A 17446-nucleotide genomic window follows, 5' to 3' on the forward strand; every position below is an offset into this window, starting at 1 on the left:
GTCTTCGGGCTGAACAGCGGTCGCTTGGTAGACCAAGGCCCCCTTCGTTATTACGAGGGGCGTACCGACAGGGATAGTCAAAGTAGAGAGAAGTTTGCTTGCCACAACATGAATAATCGATACTATTATTATTATTATTATTTATTTTTTGCTAGTGCGCACCGAAACAGGCAGGTCTAAAGGGCCCCACAGACGGTCCGTCTTAGCGTCCGTCTTACCTGCGCAGTTCCAAGACGACAGTTAAGACGGACCGTGTGTGGTAGAATTTTCATCCCTGTACCGTCTTAGGCTTGGCTCGAAGTGAATCTGGCAGCGCCTGATTTTTCTGTGCGTGTACAGGTAAGTCGGCGAGCAAGTTGGAGCGTGTGTGGGGTCTTCAGACTTAGCGTCAGTTTTAACCAATTGCTCCTACAGTGCAGTTCGCTCGTAGGACATAATGTCGGATTTAACAATCATGCCTCGAGCGTTTCTAATGGAATTCATACAGCTATACCGTTGTAATCCGTGCTTGTGGAAAATCAAAAGTAAAGAGTACACGGTACAGGGTTATTTTTTACATGTTTTCCAACAACCGCACCCAGACAATTTGGAAAATTCCATTTTCTTTCAAACTGCTGTCCAGTACAAATCCATTCATCTTCTTTTGTTGGAAACTGAAACAAAATAAAATTATTATTATTATTATTATTATTATTATTATTATTATTATTATTAGTATTATTATTATTATTATTATTAAATCATGCAACTAAAATATAATTTAACCCAATGTAATTAATTATATTTTTTGTTTTTAGGTTGGTTGGACGAAGACTTAATTTTTACACTCCGTTATATAATTGTTTCTTATTGTACTCTAAGCATACATTATACCTTGTTTTATATTAAATTAACATGAAATACATTTACTTTTACCTCGTGCAAGAAACTTATAAATAAATTTTACTTACTTTGAGATACTGATTCTTGCGCACCTTATATATTGCAGAGCAAGTCTCAGGAATTATTACTCCCAAAGACTGGACTGAAATCGCAGCGGAAAATTTCAGATCTTCGTAACTTCTACCGGTTGCTATGAAACGAAGTGTGACGTTGAGTCGTTCATGCGGTGTTATTGCCCGTCTCATTGCACTGTCACTCTTTCTGATATGGGGCGCTACCAAGTGAAGAAGGTATAAATACGTTTCACTGTCCATCCTCAAATAATTGTACCAGTCACCTGGTTCAAGAGTTAAATCTTTGATTAAATTTATATGCGACAGTGTATCTCGTTTAACTAACCAAGCTTTTGCCCATTTTGATCAAGCCCTTTTCTTTTTAGCTTTTGATCTCAAAGCTAATGCTAGAGCGGTATAAATTAGAAGTTGCTCTAGCATGTTATCCGTGCACGAGTAGCAAAAACTGATCGCAAGTCTGACAGCAAAACGGAGCGTCTGTGTCCTCTTCCGTGTTCCGTCTTACCTCTCATCTTAGAACTGCGCAGGCAAGACGGACAGTAAGACTGTGGGGCCCTTTATAGTGACGATGGGGGGGGGGGCGGGTAGGAAAGGTTTCACACCTATATAGAGCTACGATTAAACCCCCATTAACTTGAGACGATCCTAGTTTTAAGGCAAGCTAGCGGATACCCCTTCCCATCACCATCTTGCTAGATCCCGCTATCTATGGTTTCTTATTTTTCAATAGCACAAGGCTGTCGTATTTTACTACATTAAAATGCTATCGAATAGAGCTTGTACTCTGAAGATAACGTCAGAAAGTCGCGATGTTAACCCTACATCCGGTGTGCGCATTGCTGTATTAAAAGTGATGACGGTAGATGAACTTTGAACAATACGGATATATGTATATTTCTGCATGCGGTCGAGTGTTCCCTCTCTGTTATTAAGTAGAACAGCTTGCAACAAGTTCGGCTTTTCTGAAGGTAAATCATCTACTACCGCTACAGTGTTGAAGTCTCTCTTCCTACCATCAACAACGCAGACTCCAGTAAAAGAAGAAGTAACGTCACTTACAACACCATCACCATCACCGTTAGCTCAACAATTCTCACAAAACGCCCAGGACTTATTAGACGACTCGTTGAACAGTGGAGTGTTCAGTGCCTGGAAGATTCATCCGATACGATTCCTTCCAAGCAAGAAGCTCTTCCGAACAAACAAATGAAGCGCAAACTAAATTTTAATGGAGGTTCGTAACCCTCGGAAAAACCGAAGGGGAAGCAAGTTACGACAACGGCACGACCAGTGTTAATACCATTAGCAGCCTGTCTAACGGAGATGTTTAAACCGATAGCAAGGAAGTTCCAAAGGACGGATGGTGGATACTTGTTCGAGAATCTGTTACAGGGCAAGGACGGGTCTTACTACTTGGTCGGAGACAAACGACGAGGAGAAGCACCTGCAATGATTGTAGGAATGGTGGGAGAACGTGAACCACTACGTTCGTGCGCAATAGCTCCGCTTTGTCAATGGAACTACAGTATGTCAGGGGAAAGCAAATTCTTTGATGAATGTGATTTGAGTGACGAGCGTAACTTACGGGATGTACTGTATATTCTATTAATCCTGAGCAGATGTTGGTATACAAAAAACGAACTGTGATGTGTAAATGGTCAAACATTTCCAACTCTTCCAGAAGTATGCCACTTCGCATATTCCCGTCCACTGTTAACAATTGAATGATAGTTACTGAACTTTCAGATGTCCTTTTATGAAAAAGAAAAGGCTTTATAAATATGTTCTCTTTTAATTTACAGTAGAACATTGTTGTAGTGGCGGCAGTTTCAACGTTAGATATTATGTGGTACCAAGTGTTTTTGAGCTTTGTTTAGTGCTACAAACCTATATGTATCTACCTCATATATAATGGTCATTTTAAACTTCAGTTTCAGTTAGGAAACACATTCAAATTGTGAACTGTTATGTTTAGTCTGTGATTGGTATGAGAGATGTATTTTTGTATTTCAGGAACAGCATCTGATTCTGGCAGAGGAAAAAGTATGGAATGGTGCATTGTTACTTACCTACTATGCTATTTGATGATTATCCAGCATCCTACCAGTACCTTCCCTCAAATATTTTACGAGGTATTCCTACATATCCTTAAAATCTTACACAGTAACACTCGTCCTGAATTTTTCAGACAATATTCTATGAACCAACTTCCTTGGCATTCACTGCCAAATTAATGGCGTGATAAATAGATGAAGCCACATTGTTCAGGGTGGCTCGTTACAGTGTATGTATGCATGTTCAGTCCGTCAGTGATTCCGCTGGTGGGATCCTCAACAGCTCTGCCATCAGCTGGCCTAGGCATCACTGAAGAGGCATACTAGGGAAATGAGGAGTGAGGTAGTTTCCTGTTGCTTTCCTCACCTCGTTACGTTGTAATTAGGATTTATTCGGTTTGTTACCCCAGTCATCCTTGTTTCTGTGAAAATAGCTTCATGTTTGTGAAAAAGCCCGTATTATGCAATAACCAAAACGTAAAACACAAAACACAGAGTAATGCAACAACCCTCTGACGTACACTTTTATAACAGTGTGTTATGTACTGTACACGCCTGTTGCCATTTCTTGATGGACGCAGTATTTTTGTATCCGTCTGTTGGCACAGGCCAGAGTAAAGTGTAGCTTCCACCGAAGTCCCAGTCTCATCCATGGTTGTGACAATATGGAAGCTGCTGGGGTGTGAGTGGTGCTGAGTAATGACATTTGGAGAACAAGTAGTTTTACGAAAGGTGTTGCTCATAGGATCAGTCCTGCTGCAGTAGCACTCTGTGGCCCAGTGAGGAAAGCAATGGCAAACTACCTCACTCCTCATCTTGCCTAGTACGCCTGATTTGCGCTCTGCCATTGGTTTTTGCGGTTTCCCTATAACTGCATGCCGGGCTGCGTGGCTCAGACGGTTGAGGCGCTGGCTTTCTGACCCCAACTTGGCAGGTTCGAGCCTGTTCAGTCCGGTGGTATTTGAAGGTGCTGAAATGCGTCAACCTCGTGTCGGTAGATTTACTGGCACGCAAAAGAACTCCTGCGGGACTAAATTCCGGCACCTCGGCGTCTCCGAAGACCGTAAAAGTAGTTAGTGGGACGTAAAGCAAATAACATTATTATATTTATTATTATTATTATTATTATTATTATTATTATTATTATTATTATTATTATTACTATAACTGCATAGCCTTTGGTGGTGCTGTTTGAGGATCCAACCAGCCTCTGGGCTGATGACCTAACAGACAGACAGATGTTCTGTACAGTATAGTAAATAACAAATGTAGAACTGTTCCCTTACAGATATTGCTCAAAATGCTGACAGCCATGATCAGGGCACGTCAAAGGACTCCTGTGGGAGGAAATTCCGACAGTCTTGCGTTTGTCAAGAACTAGTCACTGCAATACAGTTACAAAGTTAACTGGGCAACAAACCAAACGATAGGCAATTACTCTGTAACCACGCGTATACTCTGAACAACCTCCGAAAGTTTACCGTGGAGTTCGGCTTCACCCTGCATATTCAGAGTATAACATCAGGTTTAAAAATCTTAACGGGAGTGGCAATAATGAAAATAGAGAGTTTAGCCATATTTTATATTTTGGTCCTGCTCAATAATTTAAAATGTCATGTATCATTGTTTGAAGAGCACCTGAACCTGAAACCAGCTTATTTTGTTAGTTCTTATCTACGAAACTATTAGTTCTAAGACTATCAAACTTTGATCACCTTTTAACACCAAGTATCAAGACTGCCAAACTTTGATCACCTTTTAACACCAAGTATCAAGACTGTCAAACTTGGATCACCTTTTAACACCAAACAACTTAATATAATAATAAATATAATGATAAATGACCTTACGCAAACTATTTATAATATCTGTGAAGCGCTTTTCCGAAATTGTCGCAGCAACCTGCAAAAAATTACTGGTGGAACTCAGAACTAGATCGGATAAGAAAGAAGGTCTTAGCATCATACAGGAGATATAAGCTATCTACTTGTGAAATACTTCGTCGACATTATGAAGAGGCTTATTTATAATAGAAATAAATCGGATTATAAAATAAAAATAATTCAAACCAAAAATGAGGCATGGACAGCTTTCTGCTCTGCACAACAGACCAGTAATTCTTGGAACATTGTATATAAAATGATACGAAGACCTGAAAATTTCAATAATACTATCACAACCTTACAAACAGCGAGTGGGTTCACAACAACCATTCAAGAAACAGCAGAGATACTTTTGAAAAAATTCTTCCCCGAAGAATCAAAGATAATAACTTTAAGAAATTCCACAAAAACTGCACCAGACACGATGAATGATTCTCCCTTTACACTTGAAGAAGTTCAACGTGTAATCAACAAACAATGTGATAATAAATCCCCAGGAATAGACGGAATATCAGCCAATATAATAAAAAAATATCCAAATGTGTTGCCCAAAACTATTTCTGAATATATTTAATATGTGCCTGAAACTTGGTGTGTTCCCTGACTGTTGGAAGGTGGCTGCAGTGAAAATTATTCCAAAACCAAATTCTTCAAACAAGGCTAGTGCAAAATCTTATAGGCTTATATGTCTATTGCCAGTGTTAGGAAAACTATTAATCGATCGAATTATGTTCTACCTCCGCAGTAACAATCTTTTAAAGGACAACCAGTTTGGGTTCACAGTACAGAAGTCAACAGAGGATGCAATACGACTGGTAGTCGAATGGATAGAAGAGGTATTTGCAGAAAATAAGACCGCTCTGCTGATCTTGTTAGATATTTCAGGAGCGTTTGACAATGCCTGGTGGCCAAAAATATCACATCAATTGAAGGAAAAATCCTGTCCTAGAAACTTGTATATAATAATCAGAAACTACTTTAATAATCGAATGGCAAAGCTCACAATGGGCAGTACTACATTTACCAAAAATGTCACAAAAGGCTGTCCTCAAGGTTCTGCATGTTGTCCAGGATTTTGGACAATTCTATATGATGATTTACTGACTTTGGAATTACCTACTGACTGTCACATAATTGCTTATGCAGATGATGCCCTTCTCTTACTTAAAAGTGATGATGTTTCAAATTTTACTTTTCGAGCTAATACAGCGCTGAATATAATTTACAACTGGGGGTTTGAAAATAAATTGGAGTTCAACCCTCAAAAAACGAGCGGCATGTTCATTACGAGGAAGAGGAAAGCTGAAACACCTGTAGTACACATGAATGGACAAGTTATAAAATTGGTGGACCAAATGTCATACGTAGGTGTTGTTTTAGATAGAAAACTAACATTTAAAGCTCATTTCAATGCTCTGTCTACCAAAGCTAGCAAATTGCTGTCCGGCTTCACTATTGCTACCGGACTGACATGTGGTCTTAATCCAGAACTATTAAAGACAATGTATCATGGAGCAGTGGAATCATTATTGTATGGTTCATCTGCTTATCGTAAGGTATTGAAAAGGAAGTGGGTTCAAGCCAAACTAGCCCAAATTCAAAGAGGTTTTGTACTCAGAATTATTCGTGCGTATCGCACAGTATCCACAGAAGCAGCCCTTGTCGTGGCGGGAATCCCACCTCTGTATTTAACAGCCATTGCCAAAGCTGAGCTCACATTAACAAAAAAAAGGTGTTTTGTATCCTGGTAGGATATTAACGGTCGCTCCTGAACTGCAAGCTAATGCATTGACAGCAGGTCACCCAAGTAAATTTGCCAATAATCTTGTGCAAGAAGTGTGCAACACACAACATCATTACAATATTTATACGGATGGATCCCAGATTAGCAAAGAAAAAGATGGCTGGTTTGTAGGATGTGCTTTTGTAGTGCTACAGAATAACAGTGAGGTGCATGCTGAAAAATTTAGACTATCTCCCTCATGTTCAGTCTTTCAAGCCGAATTGTGCGCTATACAACAGGCAGTTATATGGATTAAAAAACACAGTTGTGCTGCGGAAACATTGAGTGACTCTCAGGCGGCTTTGAGAGCAATCCAAGAAAAATATAAACATTAATCCGGTAGCTGTTAATATAAGATCACACATATTAGGCTACAGTAACCATATATGCATGAAATGGGTCCAAGGTCATGACGGAGTAGAAGGAAATGAGAGAGCTGATGAACTTGCCAAAGCAGCTTCTTCTGACGCCTTGTTGATATATGAAAAGTCCCCCTATGTCTCATGTACAAAAGGAACTGAGGGAGTATACACAAGATATGTGGAACAACCAGCACAACCAGCACTAATGGCCGGCTAACAAGGGAGTTGTTCTTCCCAAATATTCAAGACAGACCACAAAGTAGGTTTTTGCAACATGAACATATTATAACTCAGTTTTTGACAGGACATGGAAAGTTTGGATCATACTTCAAGAGGTTTGGTATCAGTATTCAGAAGCCCTACAGCTGTACCTGTGAAATGCAACAAACTGTTCCTCATCTTTTATTTGAGTGTCCGATTTTTAACAGGAGTAGATATGAATTATTAATGCATTTAAACATGTGCAATATAGAATACCAAGCACCTCTCACTATGGTATTTCAGAGAAGATGCTGTTATAAGTGTTTGTTAAATTTCTCCATCTCATTTATAAGTCATCTCTATTTTAATTCAATTGTCATGTATTAACTTAGTCTCACTATCTATAGCCCTAATATACTACTTGTAAAATAGGGTTTGTAATGGGAAATTCAATAATAATAATAACTACCAAGACTATCAAACTTTGATCACCTTTTAACACCACCTATCTACATTAATTTATCAACACAGCTACAAAGCACATAGAAGATGAACCTCGATTAGATCTTACAACTAAACTCGTCCCGAGGTAGGCAACCCCCAATGTACCACATACTAACAGGACGGCAGCTAACAGTACGCACCGTTACGCTACGGAGGCACACATGTTACGACTTAGTCATGTTGTCGGGTGACAACATTCGAGGTTGCAAAATAAATTAAATACGGAATTTGTTTGCCTGTTTGATAATATTCGAATCGTGTGATCGAGTTTTAGCCATGACAGCAGTAGCATGGAGTAGATACAGAAAGAAATGTAATTAAGAAACAACGATCTGCAAATTTGGAGGTTGTCAGTACCATTCTACCGGAAGAGTTGGCCGTGTGGTTAGGGGCGCGCAGCTGTGAGCTTGCATTCGCGAGATAGTGGGTTCGAACCCCACTGTCGGCAGCCCTGATGATGGTTTTTCCGTGCTTTCCCATTTTCACACCAGGCAAATGTTGGGGCTGTACCTTAATTAAGGCCACGGCCGCTTTCTTCCCATTCCTAAGCCTTTCCTATCCCATCGTCGCCATAAGACCTATCTGTGTCGGTGCGACGTAAAGCAAATAGCAAAAAAAAAAAAAAAATCTACTTTTATTTTAGGGGAAATATACTTTCTTGAAAGTTTTCTTTGTAGATTTTAAACAATAAAGGAAGTGTATTGATCTTTTGTTGTTCTTGAGGAGAGTGTAGGTAATTAAAACCTGTCCCTTTCGGAAGTATGGGCTTATGTTAGCTGACGGCTAGCTCTCCTGGTGGCCACGATCGTTAAATACTGCTGGCACCATGGTTAGCCGGTTCAAATCCCATGGCTGTAAACATCTTTGATGATGATGATGATGCTATTTGTTTTAAGAGGGCAAACATCTAGGTCATCGTCCCCTAATGATACGAAATGTAATGACAATTTAAAAGTCCAGAATCCTCCACTGACCAGAATTCAAAACGTGATGACGAAGAATGAATGTACAACAATCAGTGGATCCGACCCGCAATGTCCCACATTCCCAGAAACTAGCGTAAAACAATAGTATTACTGACCAAGGGACAGCTTCTAAAGCACAATCCTGAATCGGTAATTCTTATTGTCTAAAAGGGTCCAAAATGCAGGTCAACGGCCCCTTATAATGGTACTTACCGCTAGTAAAGCAGAACCATGGTACTTGTCATGTAGACTCACGGTGTTCCACACATTATTATGGTGCTACTCACAGGTAATGTCATGTGCACATGTAACGCAGACCTGTGGTGTTTCTCACATAGGTGTACTAATCAAAGGCAACGCAAACCCACGTTGTCGCTCATATAGCTAGTGGTACTAATTGCAAGAAGTCTCATGGTTCTAATTCGACCATCCCTTGGTCGCCCCTTTTAGTCGCCGCTTACGAGAGGCAGGGGATACCGTAGGTGTATTCTTCGTCTGCGTCCCCCGCCCACAGGGGGTGGAAAAATCTTTCACCATCTGAATGTTGACGGCAGGATAAGAAATGTAGAATAGCATTTCTAATCACTAGATTGCGTGCCAAAAGCCTGGATTCAACTCCAAACTTCTCTGCAGTGTTCAGATGGAGTGAGGGCATATGACGATGTTGGTGGTGATTCGCCGGTCGGATGGAGACGTTAAGCCTTGAGTAGAACCGCTCATGTTCACTCACTTATCAACAACAAAGGTCACAATAGGGAATGTCTTTATACACAAAGTGATCCACACCACATGCTTGAACTAGAACAATCACTTGGGCCCGTTGTTGGACGTCTCTAACGGTCAAGCTGTCGCTTACAGGCAGTACAGCAGGCTCAAGCGCCGAGGCTTGTAAGGAATAGAGCGGACTGTCGTTTCGCTAACATTTTTTCCTGTCATACTCTGTCATATAACTTATCTACATCTACAAAATATAAATATAGCTATTCCTTGTAGCATTTTTCAATTACGTCCTACAAACTGAAAATCTGGTCTTGACTCTGCACTCTGAAACAACTCTGCTTTTCACATAACTTACTCTCCACATTTGATAGCACCCTTCGTTCCAAAACATCATTTGACACCTTGCCTGGTATACTGATCAGTCGGAGGATACTACCTCAGTAGTAGCTGCCTCTGCGGATCAGCGGTAGAGTGTCGGCCTCCGGATCCCAAGATAGCGGGTTCAAACCCGGCAGAGGTGGTCGGATTTTTGAAGGGCGGAAAAAAGTCCATTCGACACTCCATGTTGTACGATGTCGGCATGTAAAAGATCTCTGGTGACACATTTGGTGTTTACCCGACAAAATTCACTAAATCTCAGCCATAGACGCCCAAGAGAGTTTCGGTTTACTCGGTCTGCCATCTAGTGGGGGCCTAGAATAAAACGGAACTTCGAAATTGACGAGCAGACAGCCAGATGGCGTCAAATTGAAATGTCTGCACACGGTAGCTGAGGCCATACGATTATTATTATTATTATTATTATTATTATTATTATTATTATTATTATTATTACCTCAGTAGTTAATCCTGTTTGTTCCCTTTCCTCCGTACAATCAGAAGGTAGCTTACTACATTCCATGCTAATTATATTACTTGAAGCCATTTCATCCCTGCCTTCTCACTATATTTCACTATTTCAGGTCTAATCTATTCCTCCTCCTTATGGTAGTGGAATTTGTTTACCAATCTTTCCACTTCCTCACCATCATCATCATCATCATTGCTCTCCTTCCTATCAACTCTCTTCTTCGGTATAGGCTAAAAATGTTTCCTTGACGCTTGCCTAATCTGTTCCAGGTTATTACGATATCTTCACACGATTTCATATTGGACTCTGCAACTATTTGTTTCGCTTTTTCTCTCGCATTTACGCACATTTCCTTACCTGTATCAGTTCTTGTTTGGAGCCATTTTTGATGGGCTTTCATTTTACGTGTACAAGCTGCCCTGACGTCATATCACACCAGGGCGTTTGCTTTTTCCCACCTTTACACTCAGTTGTTCCTAGGCATTCCCTTGCCATTCCTCCTTGCATGTCACCCATTCTCTTGCTATACCCGGGACCTGTGTTCTATCTTTGGAATTTACCACTAATCGTCTCTTTATACTTCTAATTTCGTCGTCGCGGAATTTTTCTACCCTTATCCGTCTGCAGACAGGCTTTACTTTCTCTATCCTATGCCTAGTATTAGTTCGATGCAGACTAGATGATAGTCCGTGGCTGGTAATACACTGTCAAGGAAATTTGTCAAAGAAGTCTTGAAAAATATTTTGTGCAAGTTAACTTTTATAAAAGACTCGTGCTTCGCTACGGTACTATACTGAAATTTATAATTGAACGCTTAAAGTTTTATATATAATCCGCCGCAATTCGCGATCTGACTCTTTTTTTGAGAGAATCCGCCAAAATTCGTGATCTGACTCGTTTTCTGAGAGATTACGGCAAATTTCCTCCCATTTTTCAATCTTTCTTTCCAGGAATCGATTTCGTACTTCCCGGACTAGCTCCAGGTATTCCGCACGGTCAGTTGGGCCCCTAAATCGTTGCCATCTTTTCCTATAAGCATTTTTAATATAGATCAAATCCTTAGAGATCCGGCGTGGTGTCGTCTTCGGTGCCTTGGCGGTACTGAACCCGCGGCCGGATTGCATTCGTAGTCATTACTCGGCCAGGACCCGTTTCCAGCGCGGTCCGCACATTTTGACGACAGTTCAGAATATTATTATTATTATTATTATTATTATTATTATTATTATTATTATTATTATTATTATAGCGGGTGATATTAGTTGAATTTAGGTTATTATTATTATTATTATTATTATTATTATTATTATTATTATTATTATTATTAGATGTTCTGGACCCCACAAAAAGATGCAAGACCGCTCATAACTTGGCGGTAAATTACATCTGCTGCATTGTCATTGTTGACAAAGTGACCAGCACCATTGTCGCGCGTAGGCAAGTGTGCGGGATTTCTGGTGATACGAATGACATACTTCCGTGCATTATTGACCTCATTATAGAGGTGAACAATTTGACGGTCAATCTTATTCTTATCATTTATTTCAAATGTGTTTAAATTTTTATTTATATGCCAGGAAAATCTACTGTAATCTAAGAACGTTCTCCGAAGGAAAAGATGGCTGTTGAAAACGAAAATAAATGATCGGTTTATGATCAGAATAAGTACATCGAAAATCTACAGCCTGTTTCCAGTCATCCAACAGGGTCAGGAATGGAATGAATAAAGCCTCATGTAGCGGCGACAATAGGAATCGTGCCGGCTGCCGAAGCCTGTCGCACTCCTCTGGGGCAATGATCGATGAATGACAAATGAAATGAAATATTGGACAGTGTTGCTGGAATGAATGATGACAGGGAAAACCGGAGTATCCGGAGAAAAGCCTATCGCGCATCCATTTTGTCCAGTACGAATGTCACATGGAGTGACCGGGATTTGAACCACGGAACCCAGCTGTGAGAGGCCGGCGAATTTTCCGGAAAAATATACTTGCTTCTTTAATAGTAAAGGATCTTCTAAATACCAATTATCACGACTCTTACTTCTTCAGTTTTTGATTTATGTGTCCTCATGAAAGGAATTCAACTCCTTTTCACTCCCGCCCCGCCCCCCCCCCCCCCAAACGCGTTTTTCTTTGTTTTTAAAGGAGATCCAAATACCAATTTTTCATATCTGTAACAGCTTTAGTTTTTATTAGATGTATGTATTCTCATACAATTAATCCATTGTTTTGGTAACAAAAAATAAAAGGTTGTGTGTTCTTCAAAGTTCTTATTAAAGTATCCTACTATTTTAGCTTTAATATTAAATGAAAATTATGATGTGTTTTTTTTTTTAATTTTAAGTCCGTTTATAATTCCATATTTGAATAAAAATAACTAAATATATATGCACATGTTCCCTGGTTGTGAGCTATGGCTATGCTGATGAACAACTCCGTTCAGAGGTACTGTAGAACAACTCCGCTTTCTCGGCGGGAGTATTCAGCAAGCGGGAAGTCGGTGGTGGAAGAGGTGCTGATGCGCGTGTGAGATGCTCTGTGAGCCTGGCAGTTCTATTTAACTGTTCTTCGCGTTTCTCGATCGAGTTTATTGCGTCACACACACATATTTTGTGAAGTGGTTGGTGTGTTAGAAGCTCCAATGTGTGAGACTTATTGTTGATTTCTCTCTTCGTGCACATTGGTGTAATGTTGGTTATTTGATTTTTATATATATATATATATATATATATATATTTTTTTTTTTTTCTTTTTTTTTTTTTTTTTTTTTACAAGAGCCTGAGTACAATTACAAACCTCTCTGCAGTGTCCATATGACGGTCGTCCGTTTGATGGACACGTTAAGCCTTGGTGTAGGCTATCCTCTCCCTTTCTACTGTCATCATCTCTGAAGAGGCATTATCCGACCCCGTAGAGAAGCAGGACAAGGGTTGGACATACAGTACACGTATAATCAACACTCCATACGAGAGAAGGAATGTTATTGCAAATGTTTTCTCATTATGAAGACGGAAAGTGCGGGTATTTCTGTCAAAAGAGTGTATGTACGTGTCTTTTCTGCGTGTGGTGTTTCTGTGCCGTTAATTAATACAAGTAGAAAGGAATTAGTGTTGATGGAACTTCAGAACACCAATCAAAAGTAAGTATAGACGTCGACCATGTACAGATTTGGATAACTTTGACTTGCGATCAGAAGAAGGATAAGTGACTTCCCTACTGTGAGAAACATATTCCTCAAATTGCGCTGGATAATCCAGTATGTAGGATCACGTTCCAGACTACTGAGAGTTCAAGAAAGTTCGATATCGGTGGAAGAATAAAGGATGCGTTTCATTTCGATCGTACTTCTTAAATCGAATAAGACCAGGTGACTGATTGCCTCAGTGAGATGAATTCTGCCAACGATGGATCAAGGAGAAGGTTCTTCGTTGTTTGCCTCATTATTATTAAGCGTATGGAATTTACAGAATGGACAAGTATATACAATATTATACAAAAGAAAAACCTGCAAAGAATACATGGTAAGTAGGGAACAAGTACACATGGATATCTAAATTGTTTATCCACTGCACTAGGGATACTGAGACATTAGCAAAGTCTTTCCGGTCTCCACCATAAGCACGCAGGGGGCATTCGTCCATTATAATTATGATGCATGGTCTGGACTAAAGCACCACAATCACACACCGGAGAGTCCCAGAAGACCCACTGGTGAAGGGAGAATGCGGGTCTTCCACAATTAGTGCGAAACCTGTTTAGTGATGCCCACGTTCTTCTTGGCAAACTGAAACCAGCTGGGGCATGGTTTGGATTAAAGAGGCTTGGCCACTCCGTAGCTCTACGAATCCATTGCTCTTTCCATTCCTCTTTTAAATTGAAACCAGCATCCATTACATTCTTAGCTGTTTTCATTGGTGGCTTACAGGATTTCAGCCTTTGTCTCCAGAGATCTGCAACATCTCTGTGGATAGGTAGAGTTGGATTGGACATGATCTTATCATATTCTTGAACAAGGGCTTTAATGTGGAACGTGGAAATTGTTAAGTCTCGGACATGTACTACGATGAAAACCGGTACGCAGGATTGGTTGTTGCAAAACAAGATACGTTTACAACTGAGATGTCTAAAGTAGGGTAATCAAACGCCATCAACCTACTGTTAAGAATTAGATCAAATATAAAATGAGCATGTCCACACTGACAACTCTCAGGACAACTTACCAGGCTACTCAGCTGTTGCCAAAGATTCACGAAATAGGAGACGAGTTCAGTAACCCTCACACGAACTGCGAGGTGGTGGCGGTGGTGATTATTGTTTTAAGAGGAAGTACAACTAGGCAACCATCCTCTATATAACACTAATCAGAGAGAAAAGTGGAAGGGGTCCGACACTTCGAAAAATGAAGATATCGGCCAAAGGAAGACGAAGGGCATGAAAATGAAAGACTCCCTAGCCCTCGCAAACCTAATAGCATCGGGGTCGGAAAAAAACAAGAGTTGACCAAGAGAGGTCGGATAGGATAGATGAAAGCGAACTGCGAGGGCCCGGATTTTTATGCACTGTAAAATACGTAGGCCTAATACTAATGACATGCGTACTGTACTAGTATTAATGTATTCAAAAAATGTCCATCTGTTCCTTTTATTATGGCACACAATTGTACCTCCATCGTTGTTGCTTTCGATTATTTACAAAGTGTACTGTTCTGTAATTTTGGCAGTTACTTACTAAATAATCAAGTTAAAGGCATGGTCGAAATACTTCAAAAATTTAAGCAGAATGTTCCGCACTGTAAATCACAGTGTGTAACCAACCCTTGACCCGTTCCTCCATGGGGTGGGATGTGAAGTGAGATGAATCGTCGTAGCGAATGTTTATGGCCGGATGCTCTTCCTGACGTCAACCTCATCAGATAAGTTATTGAGATGAAATAAATGACTAGGTACATGATAGTAGGAAGGGAGAGACTGGGCGAGTTCGCCGTGCGGTTAGGGCCGCGCAGCTGTGAGCTTGCATCCGGAAGATAGTTGGGTTCGAATCCCACTGTCGACAGCCCTAAAGATGATTTTCCGTGGTTTCCCGTTTTCACACCAGACGAATGCTGGGGCTGTACCTTAAGGGCACGGCCCATTCCTCGGCCTCTCTTGTCCCATCGTTGCCATAAGACCTATCTGTGCCCGTGCGACGAAAAGCAAATAGCAAAAAAACAAGGGGGGAGAGAAGATGAAACCCAGTCCTGGCACGTAGCCTGCTCCTGTCAAATAGCACCAGCGAGTCTGCTCATGGCTTAACGTCCCCATCCGAATGACGAATTTAATCCAGGCTTTTGGCACACAATCTAGTGATTGGTGCTGGCCAAGCACGGTGTAGACTTGATGCCTTCACGATCGTGGAGTATTCTGCTGCTTCTGAGGTTGCAGTTGCAAACTGATTTGGACATGTTATTTGGCCCTGTTTTACGGCCGACTGCCCTTCATAATGTCAGTGCTATGTGGAGGAATGTATTCAGTTTTTCTGTGCTATGTGTATGAGGTGGAGTGTATTGCAACAAATACTTAAGCCCCGAGTCAAAGCAATTACAGATACAGACACTCTGAACCGAAGGCCTCAACAATGACCAGTCATAACGCCAGCCATTATTGTTGTTGTTATCCTAGTTCACTGGAATTGTTTCCTTTTAATTTTTCAGACACGCACAACTCGGTCATCAAAAGACGCCAATGACAGCCGTGTGAAAGGACGTTGGCTGAAGGAACAGGTGAGTGAATAAATAATTTACAAATTATTAGCCTCAAGCCTGGCAATACAATTTGTTTTTTCCATTTTCTTATATAAGTGATAGTAAAGAACTGGAATCAGACATGAGGCCTTTGCGGATGATTTTATAATTTATAGAGTAATGAATAAATTGAGATTGTGAGCAACTACAAAAAGACCTCCGCATGTTGAGAGGTGGACAACAGATAACGGTATGATGACAAACTGTGTGAAAAGTCACCTTGTGAGTTTCACAAAGAAGATAAATCCTCTCAGTTTTAATTACTGCATTGATGGGGTGAAAGTTCCTCATGGGGATCTCTGTAAGTGCTTTGGAGTTAATATAAGGACAGATCTTCATTGGGGTAATCACCTAAAACAGGATTGTAAATAAGTCACAGATCTCTTCACATAGTTATGGGGATATTTCTGGATGACAGAGGTAAACTAACATAAGTGACATGTCACTAACTTCCCTGAGAACAGAAAGAAGCTGCACATATTTGGTTCCTTTCAGGCAGGTCGCATCAACAGTTCTGAACATGGTAAGACATCGTAAGATCCAATACGATAAGGATAACGGCATAAGGTTGAACTGTTGTATGATCTCTTACCATTGTGTATCGCTGAGCTCTCCTTGCACATACAATAGTATCACAAAGCTTGTGTTGATTCTTGCTAAACAAATACATTCATTAGTGTACCCATGCAAACACAAACCAAAACAAGCCACATACAGTATGATAGAAACCTGAAAATCATTTCGCATTTACAACAATTTACCTTTGACTCCAGATTTAGGGGTTGTAGTAAAGATGTAAGGGGGAGGGCATATAAGAGTCTGGTAAGACCGCAACTAGAGTAATGGTTCTAGTGTATGGGACCTTCACCGGGGTTAGTTGATATGAGAACTTGAAATATCCAATTAAAAGCAGCACAGTTTGCCTGGTGTGAAAATGGGAAACGACAGGAAACAATCTTCAGGGCTACCAACATTGGGAGTGGGGGTTAACCCACTATATCCTGAACGCAAGCTCACAGCTATGTGACCGTAACCACATGGCCAACTTGCTCGGTCAAAGAGGACCATCAAAGGTTGTGCGGTTATGGAAAACTGCAAAAAAAGAGATGGTGGCACCAAAATGAGGCGAGCTAGGTGAGACAAGGCGTGAGGTAGTTTGGCAGTACTTTCATCACTGGGGCAATGAGGAACATAACACTCAGGCACACTAACAGCAGGATCCATACTGTCACAGCCATAAGCTACATTTTGCTCTGGCCTCTACCAGGAGTCTTGGAATTCATGTACTGCTTTCTCTCATATGAAATTTGGAGGCCGGTTTTGATGGCATCCCGCAAAAGTTTTGCGATGGTGTGTCTGACTTCCTCAAAAGTCCGGGTAATTATTG

The 17446-nt window shown here is 40.6% G+C and overlaps 1 protein-coding gene across 1 annotated transcript in view; it reads left to right on the plus strand.

The window, feature by feature from the left end:
- Positions 1-17446, plus strand: part of LOC136881997 (uncharacterized) — a 90667-nt gene that overhangs the window by 28410 nt on the left and 44811 nt on the right. Inside the window, exon 2 of the mRNA XM_067154476.2 lies at positions 15970-16038. Within this exon, the coding sequence (XP_067010577.2) occupies positions 15970-16038 (69 nt within the window). The remainder of the gene's footprint in view (positions 1-15969; positions 16039-17446) is intronic.

Source organism: Anabrus simplex, chromosome 10 (genome assembly GCF_040414725.1).
Source record: "Anabrus simplex isolate iqAnaSimp1 chromosome 10, ASM4041472v1, whole genome shotgun sequence".
NCBI classification, from domain to species: Eukaryota; Metazoa; Arthropoda; class Insecta; order Orthoptera; family Tettigoniidae; genus Anabrus; species Anabrus simplex.